The 25424-nt window shown below is 44.6% G+C and overlaps 1 protein-coding gene across 6 annotated transcripts in view; it reads left to right on the plus strand.

Moving 5' to 3' along the window:
- Nucleotides 1-25424, plus strand: part of DYNC2H1 (dynein cytoplasmic 2 heavy chain 1) — a 491577-nt gene that overhangs the window by 160952 nt on the left and 305201 nt on the right. For 5 of the 6 annotated variants that reach the window (XM_077298509.1, XM_077298507.1, XM_077298508.1 and 2 more), the window contains 13 exons: nt 1868-2035; nt 3046-3176; nt 4349-4597; nt 6752-6860; nt 11936-12049; nt 12895-13037; nt 14572-14647; nt 14764-14918; nt 19935-20072; nt 22526-22639; nt 23782-23942; nt 24629-24752; nt 24845-24966. In XM_077298509.1, the coding sequence (XP_077154624.1) occupies nt 1868-2035; nt 3046-3176; nt 4349-4597; nt 6752-6860; nt 11936-12049; nt 12895-13037; nt 14572-14647; nt 14764-14918; nt 19935-20072; nt 22526-22639; nt 23782-23942; nt 24629-24752; nt 24845-24966 (1804 nt within the window). The remainder of the gene's footprint in view (nt 1-1867; nt 2036-3045; nt 3177-4348; nt 4598-6751; nt 6861-11935; nt 12050-12894; nt 13038-14571; nt 14648-14763; nt 14919-19934; nt 20073-22525; nt 22640-23781; nt 23943-24628; nt 24753-24844; nt 24967-25424) is intronic. The other variant, XM_077298510.1, reaches the window with a different exon arrangement.

The raw sequence follows: 25424 nt of genomic DNA on the forward strand, positions 1-25424 counted from the left end.
TCTGAATTAATCTTTTTGGTCTAATTGGATGTATTAATTAACTTAGCCGTCTGGTCTTCACACTAAATATCAACCTCTACCCTGTTCTGGATTTTCTACTTGCATGGGTGGTACCATTGTCAGAACCCTCTCTGATCGTCTATCAGAACATGCATTTTGTTTTCACTGCCAATTTTCCAGCATGTCCCTTGTAATGCCCCTGGTAAATCACCTGCCTCTTATAGGGAATATCACCATGTTTTTGTTACCTGAGATCAGCATGATGTAGAGACAGAGACTCTGATTCCATCGATGTGTCACTTACTGGGCTGCTTGCTGTAGTTTTGATAAAATCACAGCTGTACCTACTATAGAGTATCACTTGAAAACTAGTAAACCTGCTGTCAGGTAGTCCTCCAAACTCTTATGCTCTGTATAGCCCTGCCCTTCCAGTAATGAGCAGCTTTCCGGCTATGTACAATGTACACAAAAATCAGTGGTGGAGCCGGGGTTATACAGAGCTCAGCATTCAGAGAACTGCTAGATCTCCAGCAGTGAAAACAGTCATGTTATCAAAACAAGCTAGCAGCCCAGTAAGTGACACATTGTTGGAATTGGTATCTCTGCCTCTACATTATGCTGCTCTCATATGGGTTAACAAAAAGCTGGTGACAGATGCCAATTACAGAACCATTTTCTGGAAGCCACTACTAGGGAGAAATCACTGCAGGTGATGCAGTAGACATGTGAGCTCCCACTAGTGGTGGCTGTGGGCCTGCTGAAATTTTTCTAAATAAATGCTAAGCTATGTGTTTATTTTTTATTGAAACTAAAATGCCCTAAAAATTCAATCGAAATTAAAAAAATAAAAAAGTGCACATCTTGGAATGTGGTTTACATAGCTATTCACAGTCCTGCTATGGAGGAGATATGCAGATAAGTTTAGGCAGTAATGTAGATCTTGTCATAGCTCGGTTTGGGGATTCAATCCTCTGACCTTTTTCTCCGTGGTCAGTTCCTCTGTCAGCTGAGACATTGCCTTTAATCCCTGTCCAAATGCTGATGGTTTGAAATGTCTTTGTTCCCCCTTCTTTGTTCGCTCTTTCCCAGTTGTTTTCCATTTTCCCGTTTTGGTCTGCCCTATCACATTCTGGGTTGGGTTTTATATGTTCACCCTTCACTGCACTTCCTTGCTGGCTATACCTCTAGGTGTACTTGGTTTTAGAAGTTCTAGGCCTTCCTCCAAGGGGTTTACCTTGCATGGTAAACACCAGTTGAATTCCTGCAGTGAATCTGTTTTTTTTCTTGCCAGTTCCTCTTACTTTCACCTCTTTAGGTTTCCGGGAGGTTATTTTTTTCCGTTTTATTTTTGGCTTTGCCTCTATACTTTATATGAAAATGTTTTAATTATCTCACCTTGGGTTTTCCTATCTGCCAGAAGATTTTCCCTTTCTCTTGTTGGCAGTGTGTTGCGGCCTCCCTTTTGGTTTCTCGGGCTTTATGAGAAAGCCCTTGATTGCCTTCTAGGGAGCCAGGTCCGAGGTGGTGTTTTTGGGTTCTGTGGTTAGGGTCTTTCTAGTCTGTACAGGGACCAGTCGGGTGTAGGTGCGGTGTCTCCCTGTAGTAAGTCTTTCCTTTTTCCGTTACCTGTGCGTGTGTGTTACATTCATAACACTTGTAGCACTTTATATATTGTATATTTTGGAATATTTTGTGATTTTGTTTGATTTGATAAATATTTCATTCCCGTTTCTAATCTTCTCCTCTTTTATCTTCGCTGTATCCTTCTTCCTCTCTATAAATGGTGAGTCTTTGGCTTTTCCAGCCTATTACAGTCTGTTTGTTATATCAACAACTTGCTCTAATAGTTTGTTCTCTTACCCCTAAGGGTCGTCACAACAACCTCAAGACAATGTCCTGGAAGTCGTGGCCTATGAAGCTCGCAGATTGTTTCGCGACAGGATTGTCACCTCCAAAGAGCTGAACGTCTTTGACAATATTTTATTGTCCGTGCTGCAAGGAGACTGGGGCTCGGATGTGCTGGACCACATGGCAGGTGGGGATTCCTCGCCAGAGACAATGGCGGCATTATCCTGCTCCTTAAGTTACGAGCCTCTACTGATATCTGACATGCAAGTCTATTCCCCCATTATTTTTTTTCTATATCAATTTGTCAAAATCGCAAGATCTCTGCTTGCAGTCAGTGAGTAGAATCCTCCAAAGGGATACATGTCTGTTTTACAGTGGACATGCAGGTGCACATTGCAATACTGTGAGATCATTATGTGGCCAGGCCAGGTTTGTATCCACTGGAAGGTATAGGGAACCCGTCAGCATGTCTGTAGTGAGGCTTGTCACACAATAAAAATACAAAAAAAAATTGGGCGTGAGAAATCCATCTTAGAAGCTACATGCAAATCAGGCTGGATGTCCACTGTGGGCGTGTCAGTGCACTTAGAAAATGAAGTCCAAGTGCACTGACACACCCTTAGTGCACTTGCAACCTGATTTGCATATTCTTCTACCCAAGATTTCTCATGACAGACCCATCAAAAAAGTATCATTTTTATTGGGGCACAAGCCTCTACCCCTTATCATTACTGCCATATGTAACAATGGTCTAAATTAGACAACTGCAAGCAGAGATCTTAAAATTTATATTAGAAAATTGTTCATCTTTTTTATGCCATTATTAAGATCTAGCAAAGATTAGAGGATAAAGGCGAGAAAGCTGCACATCCCAATTCCTTGGAATAAAATTTGGATGTTTTTATACATCTTGATTAAAAAACAGGATGCCGTATTACTGCGTGTATTCCATAGAAAACATCTGACACGTTTCTGGCGTGTAGACGCCCTTAGTCTTAGTGAATTCATTGAGGAACAACAGAGGATCAGCAAAAAGTGGAAGTCTAAAAGACGAGAAGCAGAATTGCTATTTCTTTATAAGCCATATCCTAAACAGAACCCGCTCCTGCTTTCTTTGTGACGTGCTTGATACTGCAGCACTGCTTTATTTTTTGTATAAAAAATGTTTTAATATACAGCATTTTTTTTTTTTTTTAGACCTCTTCTATGTAACTTGGGGAGCACTGCATGAGGCCGGATCAGTGCTCGCTCCTGGACAGGCCCTACCCTCTCATGGACGGCCCATCGGAAAGCTGAACTCCGCTGACTTTAAAGATGTTATTAAGAAGGTGCGTCAGTGGGAAACAGTAACGTTCCAGAAAAGAATAGTGACCTTTGTGAAGGAACAGGCTGTTGCAGCAGTTATTGGTAAAAGGAAAGAAGACTGAAAAATAGAAACGTGCTCAAATATATAAAATTAAATAAAATCATGTCTTAATTAGTGATAATATCCATAGCAATTTAAGAAAGGGAGGCTGAGATACCCCTGTATTTTGGGGGGGAGTGTGAAGGTATGAATTTTTCAAACACGGGAGATCTGTGCTGCTATTATTCTTTATGCTGGATGCAGTTATGTAAGAATAGACGTAAGATGGATTCCTGTGTACTTTGGAGTAGCAGGAGGAGGAAGAGGAACAGTGACTGAGGAAAATCCGATCACCGCTTCTCCTCTGTGCTGTAGCAGGGACTGTCCGCCTGTGAATAGGATGTAGTGAGGGAATCAGATTAACCATTTGTAGACAACTAATTCCTTCTTTTGCAGATTAACCCTTTATAAACAGCTTTGCAATCCTTTTAATTATTTACCCTTTAGAAGCAGCTGTGTCCTCCTCCTTTATCTTGGGGACATGTGCACAGCAAAGTTCTTTATGTAGTAAAGCTCAGGCTCCTGGCATGTGCAGAGATCAGTTTGATTTGCGTTGTCATGCATCAGTGAATTAATCATTTTTTTAATTCTCTTTTGGTAAATTTATGAAGAAAATGGGTAAATAGACTCTGAAAAAAACAAAACAAATCCTGCCAGATGTGGGATCCTCTTTGTACACAGCATCAAAGGAATAACAATCGGATCCCCTTTCTGTCAGTAAAATGAAAGACAGACCTGTGCCCCTGTGATAATGAAGCCGTCACATTGACTAATGACATGCATTTGAGAAAAGTTTTATCATTTCGTCTCCTGTCACTTTTGATGTTCCCGCTATCCTGCAACTCTCCTGACACGTCTCTTGGAGCGATGAGCGAGAGTGTTCTAATAAGATGTTGCCTAACAAACAGGCAATCCATGCATGTGTTGCGGCTGTCGAACAGCCGCGGAGACTTGAACATATTTTTTGAGCACGCTGAAGTCACTCGGTTAGCTCCCGAGCATGCTCAGATAACACCTTATCCCAGCATGTTCGCTCATCACTAGTCTCTTGTAGTCAAACCTTTCATTCTTCATATCTGTAATATTTTTTTTCAGGGTGTTATACAGTTCAGCCGCGATAACCGAGAGTTGGACATTCTCTTGTTCCACGAAGTTCTGGATTTCATGTCTCGTGTAGATCGCGTGCTGAGCTTTCCCGGTGGATCCCTTCTCCTGGCAGGGCGGAGCGGTGTCGGCCGTAGAACGGTCACTTCTCTCGTCACCCACATGCATGGAGCGACGCTCTTCACCCCCAAAATCTCCAGGGGATATGAACTTAAACACTTCAAGAACGACCTAAAGCAGGTAAGCCAACGTCATCTCATCACCAAATCCAAAGGAAGAATTGAGACCTCACAGTGTCACAAAATCCCTCAGTCTCGTCTTTATTTCGCCCCTGTTTTGGTCCCAGACTAGAAGCCATCTTCCATCTGGCTTTGAGTAGAGCGTCCCATCCTTACTCTATATCAGAGATATTTGTGAATTATTGTCTGTGATAAGGACAATTAAATATTTTAGGAGACAAGACCGGATTTGATGCGATTTGATTGAAGGAGAAGTGGATGGCATTCATGTTAGTTTCCATCTTGTATCTGGTAGATAAGTCACTAATTGACCTGAATTAAAGAGGAGCTGCCTTCTCTCCTGACTGGTCATTCATAGGAAAGGCTTGTAGACCCCATAAAGGAAAAATTATTTTGGAACATTGTTTTTTTTAAATATAATTTTGTATTGTACAGTTCCTTTTTGTATTTTTTTCCTACATTGACAAATGGGTGTGTCGTAGAGTGTGTCTCTCTGCACTGATTGGACAGTGTCAGACTATGTGGTGACACAGAAACACCGAGATGGTCATTCTCAAATTTCCAGGAGGAATATGAGAGGAGCAATAGAGAAGTTGCTCCAGAAGTGTCTTATGAAGTATCTAGAATTTGCTGAAATAGACATGGGGAATTTTAACAAAGAGATTTCGTAGAAGACAACTGCTAATAATCCATGTGCAAACTAATGTCTATGGAAGCGGAAGGGAAAGTGCATTCCAGGCAGCTACTGAACTGGCTTTAGATTAGCAATGCTACTTCCCGTAGGTGCCAACAGAGATCCCGTCCACCGGCGGCGGAGACCCCAACCACCGGCGGCGGAGACCCCAACCACCGGTGGCAGGGACCCCATCCACCGGGGGCAGGGACCCCATCCACCGGCGGCAGAGACCCCATCCACCGGCGGCAGGGACCCCATCCACCGGCGGCAGGGACCCCATCCACCGGCGGCAGGGACCCCATCCACCGGCGGCAGGGACCCCATCCACCGGCGGCAGGGACCCCATCCACCGGCGGCAGGGACCCCATCCACCGGCGGCAGGGACCCCATCCACCGGCGGCAGGGACCCCATCCACCGGCGGCAGGGACCCCATCCACCGGCGGCAGGGACCCCATCCACCGGCGGCAGGGACCCCATCCACCGGCGGCACAGACCCCATCCACCGGCGGCAGAGACCCCATCCGCCGGCGGCAGAGACCCTATCCTCCGGCAGCAGAGACAGCAGAGACCCCATCCACCAGCCGCAGAGACCCCATCCACCGGCGGCAGAGACCCCATCCACTGGCGGCAGAGACCCTATCCTCCGGTGGCTGGGATCCCATTCTCTTGTGGCCTCCCTATCCCAGTTTAGCACTCTCCTTTAAAAGAGTTTCTGGTTTCTGAAAACTCCTATCTCCAGGCACATTTTGTGTTTCGAAAAGCAAGCCATCCTTTACTTGCTCTCCCTGGGGCCTTCGCTGAGTCTCCTCCGCTGCCGCTTCCGATCTCAGTTATTGTCTGCAGCGCTAACGTCATGGCGAATTCGCCTCTCCACCCACGGCTGTTAATCTGTTCAGTCCCACTGTCAATCTCTGACAGCTGCATTTAACGCATGCTGGCGGGGAGCGCGTCGTTCCTCCCACCCATCAATGCTCCTGTGGCATGATTCGTGGGCGCCAATGGATTGTTATCACAGCCAGGGATCTGCCGATGAACGCTGGCCCTTGGATGTCATGATTTTAGCTATACATAGCATTGCTGAAGCCCTGCTATGTATAGCACAAGCGATTGGACCATGACCGCTTCAAGGGGACTTTTAAATACTGTAAGAAGTAAAGAAGAAAAAAAAAGTTTTTAAAAATATAAAAAATCAAAAAAGTTCGAATCACCTTCCTTTTGCCCATTAAAAATAAAACAAAACAAAAAAATACACATACGGCAGACAGTGAGCTGACAGCCTTCCCATCATCCTGGGCAAAATGTATAGTGTTTGCTGTGTGTAGTCCATCAGATCTGTAGCCCAGGACCAAAGATGGCAGTGATGTCCACTATGAGTCCTCAGGCAGGGCAGTTGTCTTCTCTAGATCTCCAGCATTACACATGAGCGAGCTGTTGTCATCCCTGTCTCCGTGATGTAATCGGGGTTCCCTTGCCTCCAGGTCATGCAGATGGCGGGCATCGAAGGACAGCAAGTAGTTCTGCTGCTCGAGGATTATCACTTTGTCCATCCAACGTTCCTAGAGATGATCAACAGCCTGCTGTCATCAGGTACGCTCATCTATCGTCAGGTACGCTCATCGGTCATCAGGTACGCTCATCTATCGTCAGGTACGCTCATCGGTCATTGGGTACTCTCATCTATCGTCAGGTACGCTCATCGATCATCAGGTACGCTCATCTGCCAGGTGCATGCTAATGGCCGGCAACATTGTATTGCCATTTATTTTAATAAAAAATGTAGGGTTTTGTATTTGTTTATATGGGCTACTTAAAAGGGTGCTCCACTTTTGGGGACAGTTTTTATTTTCTTACTTAAAGAGGACCTGGCATCAAGTCAAAAGTGGTCATTTTTCCCTCTTCTTCTGTTATTATACACTACACCCTGTGAGGCAGTGACCGGCGTTGTTGTGAATGGCCGGTATGTGTCGCAGAGGAGGAGGTCTTCTGCGCTGTAAGCCTGGAATGTTTCTCTGGAACTCATAGTTCCACGAGCCTTGCTTAGTGTTTAAGGGGCTGGGCTTGCAGTTTTAGTCTTAGAGATGGGTGGGTCTGGATAACCACACACCTCCCATCAATGGGTGTGTCTGAGACTGTGGTTTGGTCACATGGTCTCTGTGTTGGAAGGTCTTGGATAGTACAGGTCTCGGTGTTGAAAGGTCCTGCATAGTACAGGTCTCTGTGTTGGACGGTCCTGCATAGTACACAGGTCTCTGTGTTGGAAGGTCCTGCATAGTACAGGTCTCTGTGTTGGAAAGTCCTGCATAGTACAGGTCTCTGTGTTGGAAGGTCTTGGATAGTACAGGTCTCTGTGTTGGAAGGTCCTGCATAGTACAGGTCTCGTCTCTGTGTTGAAAGGTCCTGCATAGTACAGGTCTCTGTGTTGAAAGGTCCTGCATAGTACAGGTATCTGTGTTGGAAGGTCCTGCATAGTACAGGTCTCTGTGTTGGAAGGTCCTGCATAGTACAGGTCTCTGTGTTGGAAGGTCCTGCATAGTACAGGTCTCTGTGTTGGAAGGTCTTGCATAGTACAGGTCTCTGTGTTGGAAGGTCTTGGATAGTACAGGTCTCTGTGTTGGAAGGTCCTGCATAGTACAGGTCTCTGTGTTGGAAGGTCCTGCATAGTACAGGTCTCTGTGTTGGAAGGTCCTGCATAGTACAGGTCTCTGTGTTGGAAGGTCCTGCATAGTACAGGTCTCTGTGTTGGAAGGTCCTGCATAGTACAGGTCTCTGTGTTGGAAGGTCCTGCATAGTACAGGTCTCTGTGTTGGAATGTCCTGCATAGTACAGGTCTCTGTGTTGGAAGGTCCTGCATAGTACAGGTCTCTGTGTTGGAAGGTCCTGCATAGTACAGGTCTCTGTGTTGGAATGTCCTGCATAGTACAGGTCTCTGTGTTGGAAGGTCCTGCATAGTACAGGTCTCTGTGTTGGAAGGTCCTGCATAGTACAGGTCTCTGTGTTGGAATGTCCTGCATAGTACAGGTCTCTGTGTTGGAAGGTCCTGCATAGTACAGGTCTCTGTGTTGGAAGGTCCTGCATAGTACAGGTCTCTGTGTTGGAAGGTCCTGCATAGTACAGGTCTCTGTGTTGGAAGGTCCTGCATAGTACAGGTCTGTGTTGGAAGATCCTGCATAGTACAGGTCTCTGTGTTGGAAGGTCCTGCATAGTACAGGTCTCTGTGTTGGAAGGTCCTGCATAGTACAGGTCTGTGTTGGAAGATCCTGCATAGTACAGGTCTCTGTGTTGGAAGGTCCTGCATAGTACAGGTCTGTGTTGGAAGATCCTGCATAGTACAGGTCTCTGTGTTGGAAGGTCCTGCAAGTGTACAGGTTTTCCTGGAAGGCACATGGAGGAGGCATGTGCCTGCAGAGTCTGTGATGGCTATCTGTGTTGGGGGAAGCTACTGAGGGTCTGGAACTGATGGAGTTTGAGCTTGTAAAGCAAGTCATAGGACGGGTCAGTGATCCCAGTAAGGCAGCTTCCCTGGAAGTCAGGACGTCCATGACAGCCATCTGTGTTGGGGGAAGCTACCGTCCTTCTGAGGGTCTGGAACTGACGGATGTGAGCTTATCAAGCAAGTCATAGTACGGGTCAGTGATCCCAGTAAGGCAGCTTCCCTGGAAGTCAGGACCCATGTGATGCCAGCCCATGAAGCCTCCAACGCTGCCAAGCAGGTAACCCAGAGCATGGGAGACTGTGTGCACTGACGAGGGTCAGTTAGTGAACTGTGCGGACATAACTGCAGTTGAAGTGGACTGTGTGCTAGGTCTGTGATGTGTAACGTGGCCTACAGTGGTTTATGAAGTGTTTAATAAACCGCTGGACTGGTTTAAGTGGAAAAATCGTTCCTGTGTTGCTTAATCCCGCTGCCCAGTGAGTGTCCCCCGACACATGCAGTGAGCGCTGCAGTACAGCCCCCTCAGTCGACCACTGTTTGTTTTTATATCCGTGGTACGATTCCAGATTTTTTGTGTGTTGCTAACCTGTATGGTCTTTTCCAAGGCGGTGTGGCTTACAAAGCAGCAATAAGACCCTCGCCCCCCCCAGAGATCCTGTAAGCCACTCCCCTTTGGTAAAGACCATTTACGTTTACCACACAATATGCAAAATTCAAAGTGTCGCAATACAGTTCCAAAAATAAACTCTGCCATTGTTTTGTGGGTTTTGTTCTTTATGGTGTTTATTCTGCAGGAACGATTCTCCAGCTCAGTACAATTGCGCCTATACCAAACTTACCATATATGTTTTTTTTTTACATTTTTGAATAAAATGGTTTGTGTTGCCATTTCTGAGACCCATAACATATTTACTTGTCCATTTATGGATTTGCATGTGGATTTGTTTTTTGCTAGGCGATCTGATATTTTTATTGATCCTTTTATTGGGAGTTGTGGAGACTGAAAAACTACAATTCAGACTTTTACATTTTTTTTTCTTTTGTGTGTAGTGCTACTGCTGGCGCTTAATCACCGCCTCGATCCACGGTGCGGTCCCCGGCGGGCTCCTGCTTCCTGTGTGCACGCCGCAGTCTCCGTGGCGCTCCCAGTACACGCATATACTATATGCTTTCAGCTTGTAGCCGAGAGGCATTTAGTATACTTAGTACACCTGCAACATGGCTTCCTGCCAATAGCTGGGAGTCATCCTGTGTAAAAGGCTCCCTCTCCCCTAGGGACTTGCCAAGCAACGTGTAGAATCATTAGTTAGTAAGGTGTATTGCTAGTAAGTTTTGAGGTGCCCTGGTCCCGGTGCTGCCAGTGCCCTGAACGTTATATCCTGTTCCTGGTGTGGCCAGTCCTGCATCTGTGGTTCTCTGGTCCTGGTGTTGCCAGTCCTGTATCCGTAGTTCCCCGATCCCGATGTGGTCTGTCCTGTATCTGAAGTTGCCTAGTCCCGGAGCGGTCAGGGCCTGAACCTTTCCCTCTTGTTCCAGAGCGGCCAGTGCCTGAACCTTTCCCCCTGGTTCCAGAGCAGCCAGTGCCTGAACCTTTCCCCCTGGTTCCAGAGCGGCCAGTGCCTGAACCTTTCCCCCTGGTTCCAGAGCGGCCAGTGCCTGAACCTTTCCCCCTGGTTCCAGAGCGGCCAGTGCCTGAACCTTTCCCCCTGGTTCCAGAGCGGCCAGTGCCTGAACCTTTCCCCCTGGTTCCAGAGCGGCCAGTGCCTGAACCTTTCCCCCTGGTTCCAGAGCTGCCAGTGCCTGAACCTTTCCCCCTGGTTCCAGAGCGGCCAGTGCCTGAACCTTTCCCCCTGGTTCCAGAGCGGCCAGTGCCTAAACCTTTCGCCCTGGTTCCAGAGCGGCCAGTGCCTGAACCTTTCGCCCTGGTTCCAGAGCGGCCAGTGCCTGAACCTCGTTCCCTGGTCCCGGAGCGACCAGTGCCTGAACCTCGTCCCCTGGTCCTGGAGCGACCAGTGCCTGGACCCTCGTCCCCTTGCCCTGGAGCGGCCAGTGCTTGAACCTCGTTCCCTGGTCCCGGAGTGGCCAGTCCTTGGACCTCGTCCCCTGGTTCCTAGAGAGGCCAGTGCCTTGACCTCGTCCCCTGGTTCTGTAGCGGCCAGTGCCTGGGCCTCGTCCCCTGGTTCCGGAGCTGCCAGTGCCTGGACACATCCCCTGGTTCCGAGCAGCCAGTGCCTAGACCTCATCCCCTGGTTCTATAGCGGCCAGTGCCTGGACCTCATTCCCTGGTTCCTTACCAGCCAGTGCCTGGACCTCATCTCCTGGTCCCTTAGCAGCCAGTGCCTGGACCTCGTCCCCTGGTCCCGGAACGGCCAGTGTCTGGACCTCGTCCCATTAGTGGCCAGTGCCTGAGCCTCATCCCCAGGTCCATGTGTCGCCAGTCCCTGATCCAGTACCCTAGACTGGTGTATCTGAACAAAGCCATAAATCGGAGTCAGCGGATCTGATCCCTGGGGTCAGTAGCTGCAGTACCGGGCTCTGCCAGTAGTAGTACCTGGCGTCTACCTGCAGCCCAGACTGTCTCCAACATCAGGAGCTCCAGTGAATACCAGGTAGCTGCTTAGCTGCGCCCCTTCCTGGTCAGACCCGGCCCTGTGGCACAGTGGGTCCACAAATCCACAAGCGCCACCGTTGGGCATAACATTGTGTTTAGCTACAGGGTAATTAATTACTTGTTTCGATGGATCAGACTATTACAGACACAAATTGATTTATTTTTACACTGGGTAAGGGAGTGGTTATATTTAACATTTTTGTATATATTTTTTTACTTTTTTTTTTTTTTTTAAGTCCCCCTGAGGGGACTATTTGATCATTTTTGTTCTAGCTTATAGCATATAGTGAAAATGATGTCCTATGAAGCCCAGCCACAGGTGGTGACTCAGGAGGTCTAAGATGTTAACGACAGCTCGGCTACCATGACGGTCCATTGGCACACCTCGAATGTGTCTCGGGGTAATAAAAGCCAGTCCACGGAAACACTGGCAACCGCCCCATTTAAATGTTGCTGTCGGTGATTGCGCTCCATACATGTGGAGCTGACGTGGGGTGTACTATTGCGTCCTACTTTGGGAGAGGGGTAGGCTGCGGGGTATGCTTTTTTTGTGGTTTGCATAGAAAAGTGCAGTTGACTTCGAATGCTATAAACTTTGCATTATTGCTGTCTCCGCAGGCGAGGTCCCCGGCTTATATACCTTGGAGGAGCTGGAGCCGCTGTTATCACCCCTAAAGGACCAGGCTTCTGAAGATGGATTTACAGGACCATTGTTGTCCTATTTTACTTTTAGTAAGTGCCGTAATCTGTTTCTCTTTCTTTAATACCATTATTTCACTTTTTGCAGTCAGTAGAAGGTGCATGATTTTGTGTGGTCACTTTTTGGAAAACCCCAGCATAAGCTGTACATTGTAAAAAATAGCAAAACAATCACACATGGGAACTGCCCCTCGGTCCCTTTTAGTCTTTGCGGTGTCCTACTTGACAGGTGACGTTCCATACATCCTGCAATCACCACTGTGACCAGTGATCGGCTAATGTTGTATCATGACTCTTATTATTTTTTATAACCGATCGTTAAGGTGTAAGTGAACAAATTTGATCAAATAGTGTGCGACCATGCAAATAATCTAGATATGAGCCTGTGATGTCAGAATTATTTCTCCTGTCCCTGGGCCTATACATTTAAAGGGCAGCTCTACATAAAATCTAGCTCGGATAGATGGAAGAAGTTGTCATACACTGCAAAAAAAAAAAAAATCTACAAAAATTAAATAAATGAACAAGTGCAGACCGGCGAGACTACATTGCTATAACATATACAACTGCACCGTGAGCATGCTATGGCGTATGTGACCATTCAGTTTATGAAGTTTGTATCACTGCTATATACAATTTAGGTATTTAGAAAATATTTAATCTAATTGTATGAGCTAATCTGGCAGTGAAATGGCGACTTCTGTAAATGGGGGGCTACATGATCAGAATTACACCCCTGGGACTTGACTTTTTTATGGCCAATAGGCTTTTTGGGGTGTTTATTATTTTTTTTTACGATTATGCATTTTTATCCTGGGGTGAAATAAAATCCAATCTCGTAGCAGTAAATTAGAAATCAATATATTGTCCCATTTCAGGAGTCCTGCAGAACCTGCACATTGTCCTCATCATGGACTGCACAAATGCCAATTTCACTCTAAATTGTGAGAGTAACCCAGCGTTGTACAAGAAATGCTCGGTCCAGTGGATGGAGGGCTGGTCTGACAGGAGCATGAAGAAGGTAAAATGTCTACCGGATGCACGACTGTCTACATATTTTGTTATCAGATGCTGTAGTGTCCAGGCACTGTGTTTATTTTATTTCAAAGGTTAGTAATATTTTCCAGATATATAATAATAATTGACCTCCATTTTTTTAGCAGTGTTATTCGTTCATCCCAGCTCATTTGCAACCGTATATTCTGAACCTTTCCTTATAGGAACCTATCAGTCCATGCTTTTTTTTATGGACAAGTTTACAGTCTCTAACTTCCTGTGAACTAATAGATTGCATCATAACCTAATAAATACTTTAAGGCACAGAGACTGCTGTATATGCATAACAAAGGTAACTCTGAGACTGCTGTTTATACATCACATAGGATGCACGAAAACTGCTGCATACATCTCAAAGGATACATTGGGACTGCTATATACACATCACGTAGTATACACTGAGACTGCTGTATATACATCACAACCACTGATGAGGCTTACGGCTGCTGCAGACCCACGAGGAGATAAAACTGGAGAAACCAATGAGTTATTCTGTGCTGCCGTAGAAGAATAGATGAAACGTCAAATACAATTTCAGGTGGTTTATTCGTCACTGCGTTTCGAAGTATACAGCTTCCTCATCAGGACAAACTGGGCTGCAGCCATAAGTGGCACTCTGCATGGCTCATTATGTGCATATTGGCCCATGGCCGGCAGTGATTGGCTTTGTTACATTACAGCATTGATATCCTGGGCTTGGATCCAACCAAGGATGACATCAGCATGGAGATTTTATTCGTTTCCTTCCCATGTTTGCACGCTTTTGTTGTGGATAAAATCATTCTAATATGGTTATTCAGAATTTGGACTAGGGAGTTTGTCCTCCCCAAAATGCATTTTAAGGCTATATACTGATGTAGGGGACAGCCCCTATACCAACCATACTAGCACTGTACCGGTTACTGGGAAAGTGCGTGAGAAAATAATTTTAAATATGCAAACGAGGAAGCTTCCGTGCATTTTTGGTGTGACCGAGACTGTGGTGCACCATTACACCTCCTCATGCGTGTGTTGAGGCCTTTCCTCCACTTCCGATTGATTGACAGTGCTCACTTCCTAGAGAGCGCACTGTCTAAATCATGTGTGTGCATGCAGTAGGCCGAGGCTTTCTCCTCCGTCTCCATTCTCCTGACTGCATTAATACAACCGGAAGTTCTGTAAGCCATGTTATGATGACTGCAATTTATTAAGAGGATAAAAACTTTGATGGGAGAAGGGCTTTTTTAAGATCAATTGGCCGGACATGGATCTCCCCAAGAATCTGCCTCCAGAGCTTATTTTTCGTGAAAGGGTCATTACCAGTGTGAGACATGTAATGACCGACAGTCTTCTCTCATGATCTACATGTCTCACACTGGTATCTCCCCTTTAATTTTTGTGTATTCTTTGTGTTGCTGGCTTATATATGTGACACAGCAGTGCAGATACAACGTATAATGTTCCATTATCTACATCACGAGTATTTGTCCGCTGAGTAATGCATGAGCGTCTTTATTCAGATTCCTAAGATGTTATTTTCGGACACAACCCGAGAAGACAAGAAGAGCCAGCACACGGAGTACAGGAAGTCTACAGGTAGATTTCTCTTATTTACGTTGCCTTTGATTTGTTTAGATTGAAGTCACAATATGTAATCAGTATTGTATGTATATAGTATTGTATATAGATTACACACTTTTGTGTCTTCATAGGGGAGTCTGACTTCTATAAGTCATTCTTGACAATCCACGATTCCTGCAAGGCTTACGGTGCCACCCCAAGGCGATACATGACCTTCCTTCAGGTGTACGGCTCATTGCTTAGCAGTAAAAAAGCTGAGCTTACCAAGAGACAAAAGCATCTACAGGTACAGTACTGCATGGACTGCGGGAGGGCTCAGCCATGTTCTGTCCTACTGCAGACCTGGCAGAGGGGAGAGGCTCCTGCTGCAGGCCGTAGACAAGTCAGGCACAGGCGAGTGAGGAGGAGGGCACGGTGGAGCTTCAGATACACAATGAAGCTTTCTTTATTAATTACTGTTTTAACTGTAATATTTAACAAAGTACGATCAAAGAATTTTTTTTCTTTGCGTTTTTATGCTTTCCTCCCTTTTTCCAAGAGCAATAATTTTTTTTTATTTTTTACCAAAAATAGCCGTATGAAGACATTTATTTTGCTGCACAAGTTGTCATTTTGAGTGATGTTTTTTATGATACTATATACAATAATATAACAACGGTGAGGATAAAAATTCCAAGTGGGGTTAAATGTTGAAAAAATAATAATTTTTTTTTTTTTTGTTTCATTCTTACATCATTCATGTGTGGTACAAATGACAAGGCAGCATGGTGTGTGTGTATATATGTGTATATATATAATCACTTTTATATATTATTTTTTTAAATCACTATTACATATTAGTGATTAAAAAAAATTCATAACTCCGTAAAAAGAATTTCACGTTTCCAATTTTTGAGAACTGGAACTTTTTGTGTTTTCATTGATAAACATTCACAAGGGCTTGTTTATTGCAAGGCAATGTGACATTTCTATTCATATTGTTTCTTCTTTTTTTTTTGGGGGGGGGGGGAATGCGGTAACTGAGAAGCTGCATTTTTAGTCTTTCAGTTTGTTTTCTATTTCTGGCTTTATGTGTGAATGAATTAAGGTATCTGTTTTGGGAGATTGGAGTTTTCCGACAATATTAGATATGTTGATTTTATTATTGTTTTATTCCTCTATTTTTGTATTGATTGTTTCATCACTTGTTTTATATACTGAAATACTGTAGTAATACTATTGTATTGCAGTATATAGATATATTGACAATTTCCTATTAATGGAGGCCGGAGTCTTCAGTCCGCTCCTGACTGCTATGTAAACCTATTGACATCCGAGGATCATGTCATGGGGTGCCGATGGTTGTTGGAACAGTCACCTTCTGCTATCAACCACTTAACTGCTGCTTTCAGAGATTGACAGCGGCATTCAGGTGGATGAAGCATCCTGGAATCTAAAACATATCTGGCATACGCCATGTATAGAGTTGACTCAGCTCCTGAACCCACTGTATACCCCAGCACCAGACATGGGATGTACCAATACAACCAATGTCTGGAAGGGGTTAATGGAGGAATTGTTGGGATATTTGTTAATTTTTCAAAGGTTTTTTTTTTCTGTTCACTGTTCCTTTAACCCATCCTTGACATTCGATATACATGTATGGAGCAAGTCGGGGGCGGGCTTGGAAGCTGAACCCACCCTGTACATGGCAAATAATGGCCATGACACACAGCCAGTATCTGCCTCTATCAGCCCCAGGTGACGCTGCTGTTATCCATTTAACCCCTTAACGACTGCCGATACGCCTTTTAACGGCGGCAGTTAAGGGTACTTAAACTACAGCACATCAGAGGACAGAGAAATAGGGGGATCGGGGACCCTGTTATACTTACCGGTATCCCTGGGTCCTCCTGCTTCTTCTCCTGGCCACTGGCATCTTCCTCCGGGAAAAAAATGACGGGCGCATGCGCAGTGCTCCCGCCGTGACGTGCCGGCCAGCAGAGGAAGATTCTTCCTCTCGTTTTATTTTGGTCACTGTGAGATCCTATCACAGTGATTAAAATAAAAAAAATTGTGCATAACCCCACCTTTATCACCCCTTTAGTTAGGAAAAAATAAAATAAAAAAAGTATGTGTTTCCATTTTCCAATTAGGGTTAGGGTTGGGGTTGGGGCTAAAGTTGGGGTTAGGGTTGGGGTTAGGGTTAGGGTTGGGGCTAGGTTTAGGATTAGGGCTACGGTTAGGGTTGGGGCTAGGGTTAGGGTTGGGGCTAAAGTTAGGGCTAGAGTTGGGATTAGGGTTGGGATTAGGGTTAGGGTTAGCATTAGGGTTAGGGTTGGCATTAGGGTTATGTTTGGGATTAGGGTTAGGTTTGAGATTAGGGTTAAGGTTAGGGTTGGGATTATGGGTATATTGAGATTAGGGTTAGGTTTCAGGTTAGGGTTGAGATTAGGATTAGGGGTGTTGGGTTTAGGGTTTTGATTAGGGTTATGGTTAGGTTTGGGATTAGGGTAGAGGTGTTTTGGGGTTAGGGTTCTGATTAGGATTATGGATCGGGTTGGGATTAGGATTAGGATTAGGGGTGTGTTGGGGTTAGGGTTGGAGTTAGAATTGGGGGGTTTCAACTGTTTAGGTACATCAGGGGGTCTCCAAACGAGACAGCCAATTTTGCGCTCAAAAAGTCAAATTGTGCTCTCTCCCTTCTGAGCTCTGCCGTGCGCCCAAACAGTGGTTTACCCCCACATATGGGGCATCAGCGTACTAAGTACTAGTTGGACAACAACTTTTGGGGGCCAGTTTCTCCTGTTACCCTTGCGAAAATAAAGAAAAATTGGTAGCAAAAAAATCATTTTTGTGGAAAAAAAATGATTTTTTTTATTTTCACGGCTCTGCGTCAAACTTCTGTGAAGCACTTGGGCGTTCAAAATACTCACAACACATCTAGATAAGTGCCTTGGGGGGTCTAGTTTCCAATATGGGGTCACTTGTGGGGGGTTTCTACTGTTTAGGTACATCAGGGTCTCTGCAAACGCAACATAACGCCTGCAGACCATTCTATCAAAGTCTGCATTCCAAAACTGCGCTCATTCCCTTCCGAGCTCTGCCATGCGCCCAAACAGTGGTTCCCCCCACGTATGGGAACCAGCGTACTCAGGATAAATTGCCCAATAAATATTGTGGTCCAATTTCTCATGTTACCCTTGAGAAAATAAAAAATTGCGGCTAAAAAATCATTTTTGAGGAAAAAAAAAAGGATTGTTTATTTTCATGGCTCTGCGTTATAAATTTCTGTGAAGCACTTGGTGGTTCAAAGTGCTCCCACACATCTAGTTAAGTTCCTTAAGGGGTCTAGTTTCCAAAATGGGGTCACTTATGGGGGGTTTCCACTGTTTAGGCACATCAGGGGCTCTCTAAACATGACATGGCATCCGATCTCAATTCCAGCCAATTCTGCATTGAAAAAGTCAAACGGCACTCCTTCTCTTCCGAGCTCTGCCGTGCGCCTAATCAGTGGTTTACCCCCACATATGGGGTATCGGCGTATTCAGGAGAAATTGCTTCATTTTCTCTTCTTACACTTGTGGATGTAAAAAAAATTGTTTCTGAAGTAAAATGTTTGCAAAAAAAAGTAAAATGTTCATTTTTTTCCTTCCTCGTTGTTTCAGTTCCTGTGAAGCATGTAAAGGGTTAATTAACTTCTTGAATGTGGTTTTGAGCACCTTGAGGGGTGTAGTTTTTAGAATGGTGTCAAGTTTGGGTATTTTCTGTCATGTACACCCCTCAAAGTGACCTTAAATGTGAGATGGTCCCTAAAAAAATTGTTTTGTAAATTTTGTTGTAAAAATGAGAAATTGCTGGTCAACTTTTAACCCTTATAACTTCCTAACAAAAGAAAATGTTGTTTCCAAAATTGTGCTGATGTAAAGTAGACATGTGGAAATGTTATTTATTAAGTATTTTGTGTGACATATCTCTCTGATTTAAGGGCATAAAAATTAAAAGTCTGAAAATTGCAAAATGTTAAACATTTTCGCCATATTTCCATTTTTTTCATGAATAATCGAAGAAATGTTACCACTAACATGAAGTACAATATGTCACGAAAAAACATTTTCAGAATCATCAGGATCCGTTAAAGCGTTTCATTGTTATAACCTCATATAGGGACAGTGGTCAGAATTGTAAAAATTGGCCCGGCCATTACCTACCACATTGGCTCTGTCACTAAGTGGTTAAAGAGAATCTGTCACCAAGTTTTTGCTATGTCTTCTGAGAGCAGCAAAAAAGACCCTGATTCCAGAGATGTGTCACTTAGTTTTATTGGTGCAGTGCTTTTTTTATGTAGCAGGGCTCAGAAAGCTAAGTCCGCCCACACCACAGCTGACCCCGCCCACATCACAGTTCTCTGTGTACATTGGCTATTGACAGCTGCTCAGAGGAGGGGGCGTGGTCGGACAAGGGCTCACGTGCCCTGTGGTCCAGGCATTGATAATCTCCTGGTAATAAAACATTCATTGCATGGAAACAGTGTAATAAGTTACACATCACTGAAATCTGTGTCTCAGCCACTACCTCATGCTACCATCAGATTTCATAGGAAACACCTGCTGACATATTCCCTTGAAATGGGACACTTTGCAGCACTTTCAGGCGGATACTGGAAAAAATGTGTGCACATACGGCTTACATAGAAGCTCTTCCTGGCTCATAGAGAAAGTTCCCAAGTGGGGCATGTGGACAGGGTTTATTTTATGAGACGTTTGCCTTAAGCGGACCGCACATGTGGGAAAAATTTCATTTTCTGAAAGCAGAAAGTCACGTACTTTAGTTTAAAGGTATGTGTACAAGCTTAAAATGTGCTTTTTATTTTATGTTTTTTCCTTTTTGCTGTCTGTTTTCTAAAAAGTGTTTAGCAAAGGGGACATGGCCAATCCGAACACGACAAATTTCCTACAGTGCCTAAAACTGCCGCTAATTGCTTGTGGCAATACAGAGGCTAACCACTTGCAGAGAGGCCATTTTTGGGGTCAATTAATTGTCCTAAAAATGTATCAAATTTATTAAGGATGTGCAGCTCCATGTTATTTTGGGCCAATTTTCGGAACTTTTGGTTCCAGATTGATGAATGAAACGCTTCTTTCTAGAATTGTGTTTGTACCTTGCTGCCAGCATTTCCTTAAGAGGGAGGCCGACTTTCAATGCCCCTTTCTGCTACGTGTGTTGTTCCTACCACTTTTTTTTTTCTTTTATATTTTTTAATTTTTCGGGTTAATGATGTCACTTGTAAACCTGAGTGTGTGATATCTTCATTTGTGCTCAGGCTGGAGTATCAAAACTCAATGAGGCCAAGTCTTTAGTGGATGAGCTGAAAAGAAAAGCCGGGGAGCAGAGCTTATTGCTGAAAACGAAGCAGGCCGAGGCCGACGCAGCTCTACAGGAGATAACCACCTCCATGCAGGTAATAGTCCGGGAGATCATCCATGGGAAGGGAACTGGCTTTACCCATTACTGATCGTAAAACATCCCTCCCTTCTCTACTAAGGACCTTTCCAAAGCAAATTATATTACATTAAGTCTTATGTATTCTGTGTTCTACTTGTCAACAGAGAATTAACCCCTTCATGACCTTGGGATTTTCCATTTTTGCTTTCCGTTTTTCTCTCCCTTACTTCCCAGAGCCATTTTTTTTATTTTGCCGTCAACATGGCCATGCGAGGGCTTGTTTTTTTTTTAGCGGGACAAGTTGTACTTTTGAACGATACCATTGGTTTTACCATATAGTGTATCGTAAAACAGGAAAATGATTTCATTTGCGGTGAAATTGCAAAGAAATTGCAATTCCACAATTGTGTTTTTTTTTTAACGTCATGCTCACTAAATGATAAAACTGACCTGCCATTATGATTCTCCAGGTCATTACAAGTTCACAGATACCAAACATGTCTAGGTTCTTTTTTTATTTAAAGCGGACCGGTCAGTAGGGTTTTGTTAAGTAAACTACAGACATTGTCAGGTTGCCGTTTTTATACTGATTAAAATGATACCTGGGGTGAAGAAATCTGTCTTGTGGTTCTTGTGTAATGAGATATCGCCCTGAAGCACAAACACGTTCCTCATCATGGAGACAGACTGTTCGTGCTCCGGGGCGGGACTGTAGGCAGAGTCTTATCTTCCGGTCTAAGCCAGAGAAACCAAGGAAAGACCTGCCAGTGCGTGCGCTGGGGGTATTCATAAGTCTGCTGTCACACAGAGTGACTGCATACTTATTGATTTTGCCCGGGCAACCCCTTTAAAGGATACACACACCTTTCTTTCTTGCATTTGGGAAGCATATTAAACAATCTTTTTTTTTTTTTTTTTTTTTTTCGAAATAGTCATTATTAAAAATTATCTACCATTTTGTCTGCGGCAGAGGATGCAAGTTCTTCATCTGACTGGTTTTGAATAAAATATCACAAAGCCACCAGAACTTCAGCTCCTGGTTCCGACAACGCTCTGTTCTCCTCTCTCCTCCCTTCTCTTAGGGTTAGAGATAGCAGGAGGAGGGTTGTACGCAGATTTCAACATCACGGAAAGGGGACAAATGATCGTTGGGAGAGCAAAGTAACTAGGCAACAGGGAAGGAGACAAACGCATGAATCTGAAATATGTAGAGTAGTATGGGAGCTGTGCTGATACATGAGCTATTGGAGACACTGGATATGCATAACTCTCACACCCAGCCTATATTTCTGAGAGAGACTCTCCCACAAGATATTTCTGAGAGAGACACTACCGCAAGATATTTCTGAGAGAGACGCTCCCACAACATATTTCTGAGAGACATTCCCACAACATATTTCTGAGAGAGAAACTCCCACAAGATATTTCTGAGAGAGACGCTCCCACAAGATATTTCTGAGAGACTCTCCCACAAGATATTTCTGAGAGAGACGCTCCCACAAGATATTTCTGAGAGACTCTTCCACAAGATATTTCTGAGAGAGAAACTCCCACAAGATATTTCTAAGAGAGAAACTCCCACAAGATATTTCTGAGAGAGACGCTCCCACAAGATATTTCTGAGAGAGAAACTCCCACAAGATATTTCTGAGATGCTCCCACAAGATATTTCTGAGAGAGACACTCCCACAAGATATTTCTGAGAGAGACTCTCCCACAAGATATTTCTGAGAGAGACACTCCCACAAGATATTTCTGAGAGAGACACTCCCACAAGATATTTCTGAGAGAGACGCTCCCACAAGATATTTCTGAGAGACGCTCCCACAAGATATTTCTGAGAGATGCTCCCACAAGATATTTCTGAGAGAGACGCTCCCACAAGATATTTCTGAGAGAGACGCTCCCCCAAGATATTTCTGAGAGAGACACTACCGCAAGATATTTCTGAGAGAGACTCTCCCACAAGATATTTCTGAGAGAGACGCTCCCACAAGATATTTCTGAGAGAGACGCTCCCACAAGATATTTCTGAGAGAGACGCTCCCGCAAGATATTTCTGAGAGAGACACTCCCGCAAGATATTTCTGAGGGAGAAACTCCCACAAGATATTTCTGAGAGAGACACTCCCACAAGATATTTCTGAGAGAGACGCTCCCACAAGAATAAAACCTGACCCAAACTTGTATCCGAGTGCAATTATCATATCATCATAGAGTATGAAAATGAATGAAGGCAATAAGATTGCAGCCAGAAGCTTATTACAAATGCATTAACTATATGTAACCACTAACATGTAAAAATATTTTTTCCTGTGTCAATGTTGTCTCAAGCCTTTCTATCCCACGAGTATATATGATGCATGCTGCTGATGTCTCCTGTAAGAAGCTGGGGCGGCAGTAAAATGATTGAGAGCAGCAGACATCTGCCGGTGAAGTGTTCTGAAATCTGCTCTTCTTTTCTTACAGAACGCCAGCGATCAGAAGACCGAAATGGAAAAAATAAAGCACCGAATAGCTGAAGAGTCTGTAAAGATTGAAGAACGGAAGAGAACAATCGATGATGAGCTAAAGGACGTTCAGGTAACAAGATAAAGTGCTGACAAAACCAAGTGATCTTGTATGAAAAGATTCCCTGCGCAGTGTTAGCAAATTAAATTTCTTGCAAAATGATTGTTTTTCCGACCGGTTTTGTGAGGGTGTTTTTTAGGGCGCAGTCAGACGGCCGAATAACACTGACAATGAGTTCATCGCAGTACATGGACTGGCTGGCTGCTCTCCGAACCTGAGAATCACAGCTGCATAGAAATACATGCAGAGAGAGCCGCCAGCCAGCCCGAGCATTGCGATGCTATCGTGCGTGTTGTATGGCTGTCTGACTGAGTCCTTATTTCCTGGTCTGGGGCAGGTCTGTTGTATCAGCTATAAGCTAAAAACTACGTATCACATGATGCCCCAAGTCTTCCTATCATATGCTTTGAGCTCTGACAGTCAAGTTCCCTCTCCTTCCTCACTGCTAATCCACCCTGTGAACGACATCTTACTGATGACGTAGTGCACATTGGGAAAGTGACTTTTGCTGAGGTTGAACACCTGATGGAAGTCTAGATATTATTATTATTATTAGTATTATTATTTATTGTAAAAAAAAAAGAAGAAACAAGTATCAGTGCTACAAAAGGTTAAAGGGGATCCTTTATTCATTTGTATGCACACATAGGTTGTTGGAGCACAGCTTAAAGGGAATCTGTCAGCAGGTTTTTTGCTATGTAATCTGAGAGTAACATGATGTAGGGGCAGAGAGCCTGATTCCAGGGATGTGTCACTTGCTCAGCATCTCATTGTAGTTTGAATACAATCAGTGTTTTATCAGCAGAAGATTATTACTGCTGGACTAGGTCTCATGTACAGGCCAGTCAGGCTAATCAATGTAACCCCGCCCCCATCACTGATTGGCAGGTTACTGATAGTGTACACAGGAAACTGCCAATAGGCCATGTGGGCGGGGTTATACACGGCATATCAGCACTGCTACATATACAGCAGAGAAAACCGGGATTCTACCAAAAGTGTACCAAGCAGCCTAGTAAGTGACACATCGCTGGAATCGCGGTCCCTGCCCCTACATCACAACCCTACTGACAGATTCCATTTAACGTAGCACTGTATGTTGTACTGTTCATCGGTTTTGTGGATCTTTTACGTTTTTGTCCTTTGTGTTTTAGCCTTTGGTGGATGAAGCCAAACGGGCAGTCGGTAACATCAAACCCGAGTCTTTGTCGGAGATCCGATCCTTGCGCATGCCTCCTGACATTATCCGAGACATTCTCGAAGGTGTGCTAAGACTCATGGGGATCTTCGACACATCGTGGGTGAGCATGAAAAGGTAAGAAATAAAGTGTAACTGTACAATTAAAGGGAACCTGTCACCTGCTTCATGCTGCCTGATCCACGGGCAGCACGGATCACAGCCCGGCCACACGATTGCAGTCAGGGGGACTTTTCTCTGAAACTCTCATACTTTTTGTATCCAACCCTCCCTCCCTGACAACAGCACTATTGGTAACGTTGGCAAATTTGCACATGGGAGGTGACGCACGCTCCTCCCCGGGACACCTGGACATGTTTAGGTGTACAGCTTTAAGTGGCGGTGTATGTGCGGCAGTACAGTGAGGCCAGTGTCCTCAGAAGGGCTCCGTGGCAATGTGAGCAGACGAATAATGTCATGCCTGACGTCAGCGAGACAGCCAGCTATCCATTAGACACGAAGTGTGTCAGTGATCTGGTACGGCGCTCCTGGATTTCTCCAGAATAACGCTAAAGAACGCAGACAGAAATATTCTGTATCAAGGCTTTTATCTTCAATCATCTCCACAATCATATAAGCTGTTAATGGGGATAAAACTTACTGACGGATTCCCTTTAAAGACCACAGTCAGAGGAGACTAGGTTTGGCCTCTTCCCACAGGACCTGTCCATCATCTCCAGGAGCGCTGTGAGGAGCCGGCGTAGTGAGTTTTCTGCCTCTTCCATAGTTTTCCTGTATAATTGTGTAGTGTTTTCCTCTGGCAGTTTTCTTGCTAAGCGAGGAGTTAGGGAAGAAATTGTCACCTTCGATGTGAGGAACATCACTAAAGAAATCCGGGAGAGTGTAGAAGAGCTGCTGGAAAAGAATCATACGTCGTTTGATGCCAAGGTGGGTGCTGCCCACGTGCCAGGGCGGTGAAGACGGGTCATCCGACATATTGTCTATCTTATGACAATGCCGATCTTGTGTCTTTCCTGCAGAATGCGAAAAGAGCCAGTGCCGCGGCCGCTCCTCTGGCTGCCTGGGTGAAGGCGAACGTGCAATACTCCCACGTCCTGGAGAAAATCGAGCCCCTGGAGAAGGAGCAGGCGGCGCTGCAGGCGTATGTAGTAGACATCTTGGGGTGTCTGAAGGCACTTGGATCCTAGAAATCCAGGTGCAATCTAGAATGTCTTTAGTCTAGGCATCACATGGAAGGATTGTAAATGGGGTTGTGACCCGGCTGTTGCCAAAATTGTGCTGGACTCTCACCAGTTTGAGATAACTAAAGTGCAACTTTAAGGAGGTGACTGAGAAAGGGTAGAAGGGAGCTGAAGGAGCCATCTGCATCTTCATTTTCAGAATAGGTGGTGGTCTCAATAGCAAGACCCCACACTTACAATGTGGCATATCCTAGTGATATGCTATAACTCTATATGGAAAGACAGAAAACATATACGGCTCCTAGAATAATATATCATCATCATAATACACAATAATAGAGCCCAAAGGAATGGAAGTGTAGGACACACTGCAAATCAAGACAGAAAAAAAACACTGAAACAAAAAACCAGTGTAATA

The sequence above is a fragment of the Ranitomeya variabilis genome, chromosome 3 (genome assembly GCF_051348905.1).
Source record: "Ranitomeya variabilis isolate aRanVar5 chromosome 3, aRanVar5.hap1, whole genome shotgun sequence".
NCBI lineage: Eukaryota > Metazoa > Chordata > Amphibia > Anura > Dendrobatidae > Ranitomeya > Ranitomeya variabilis.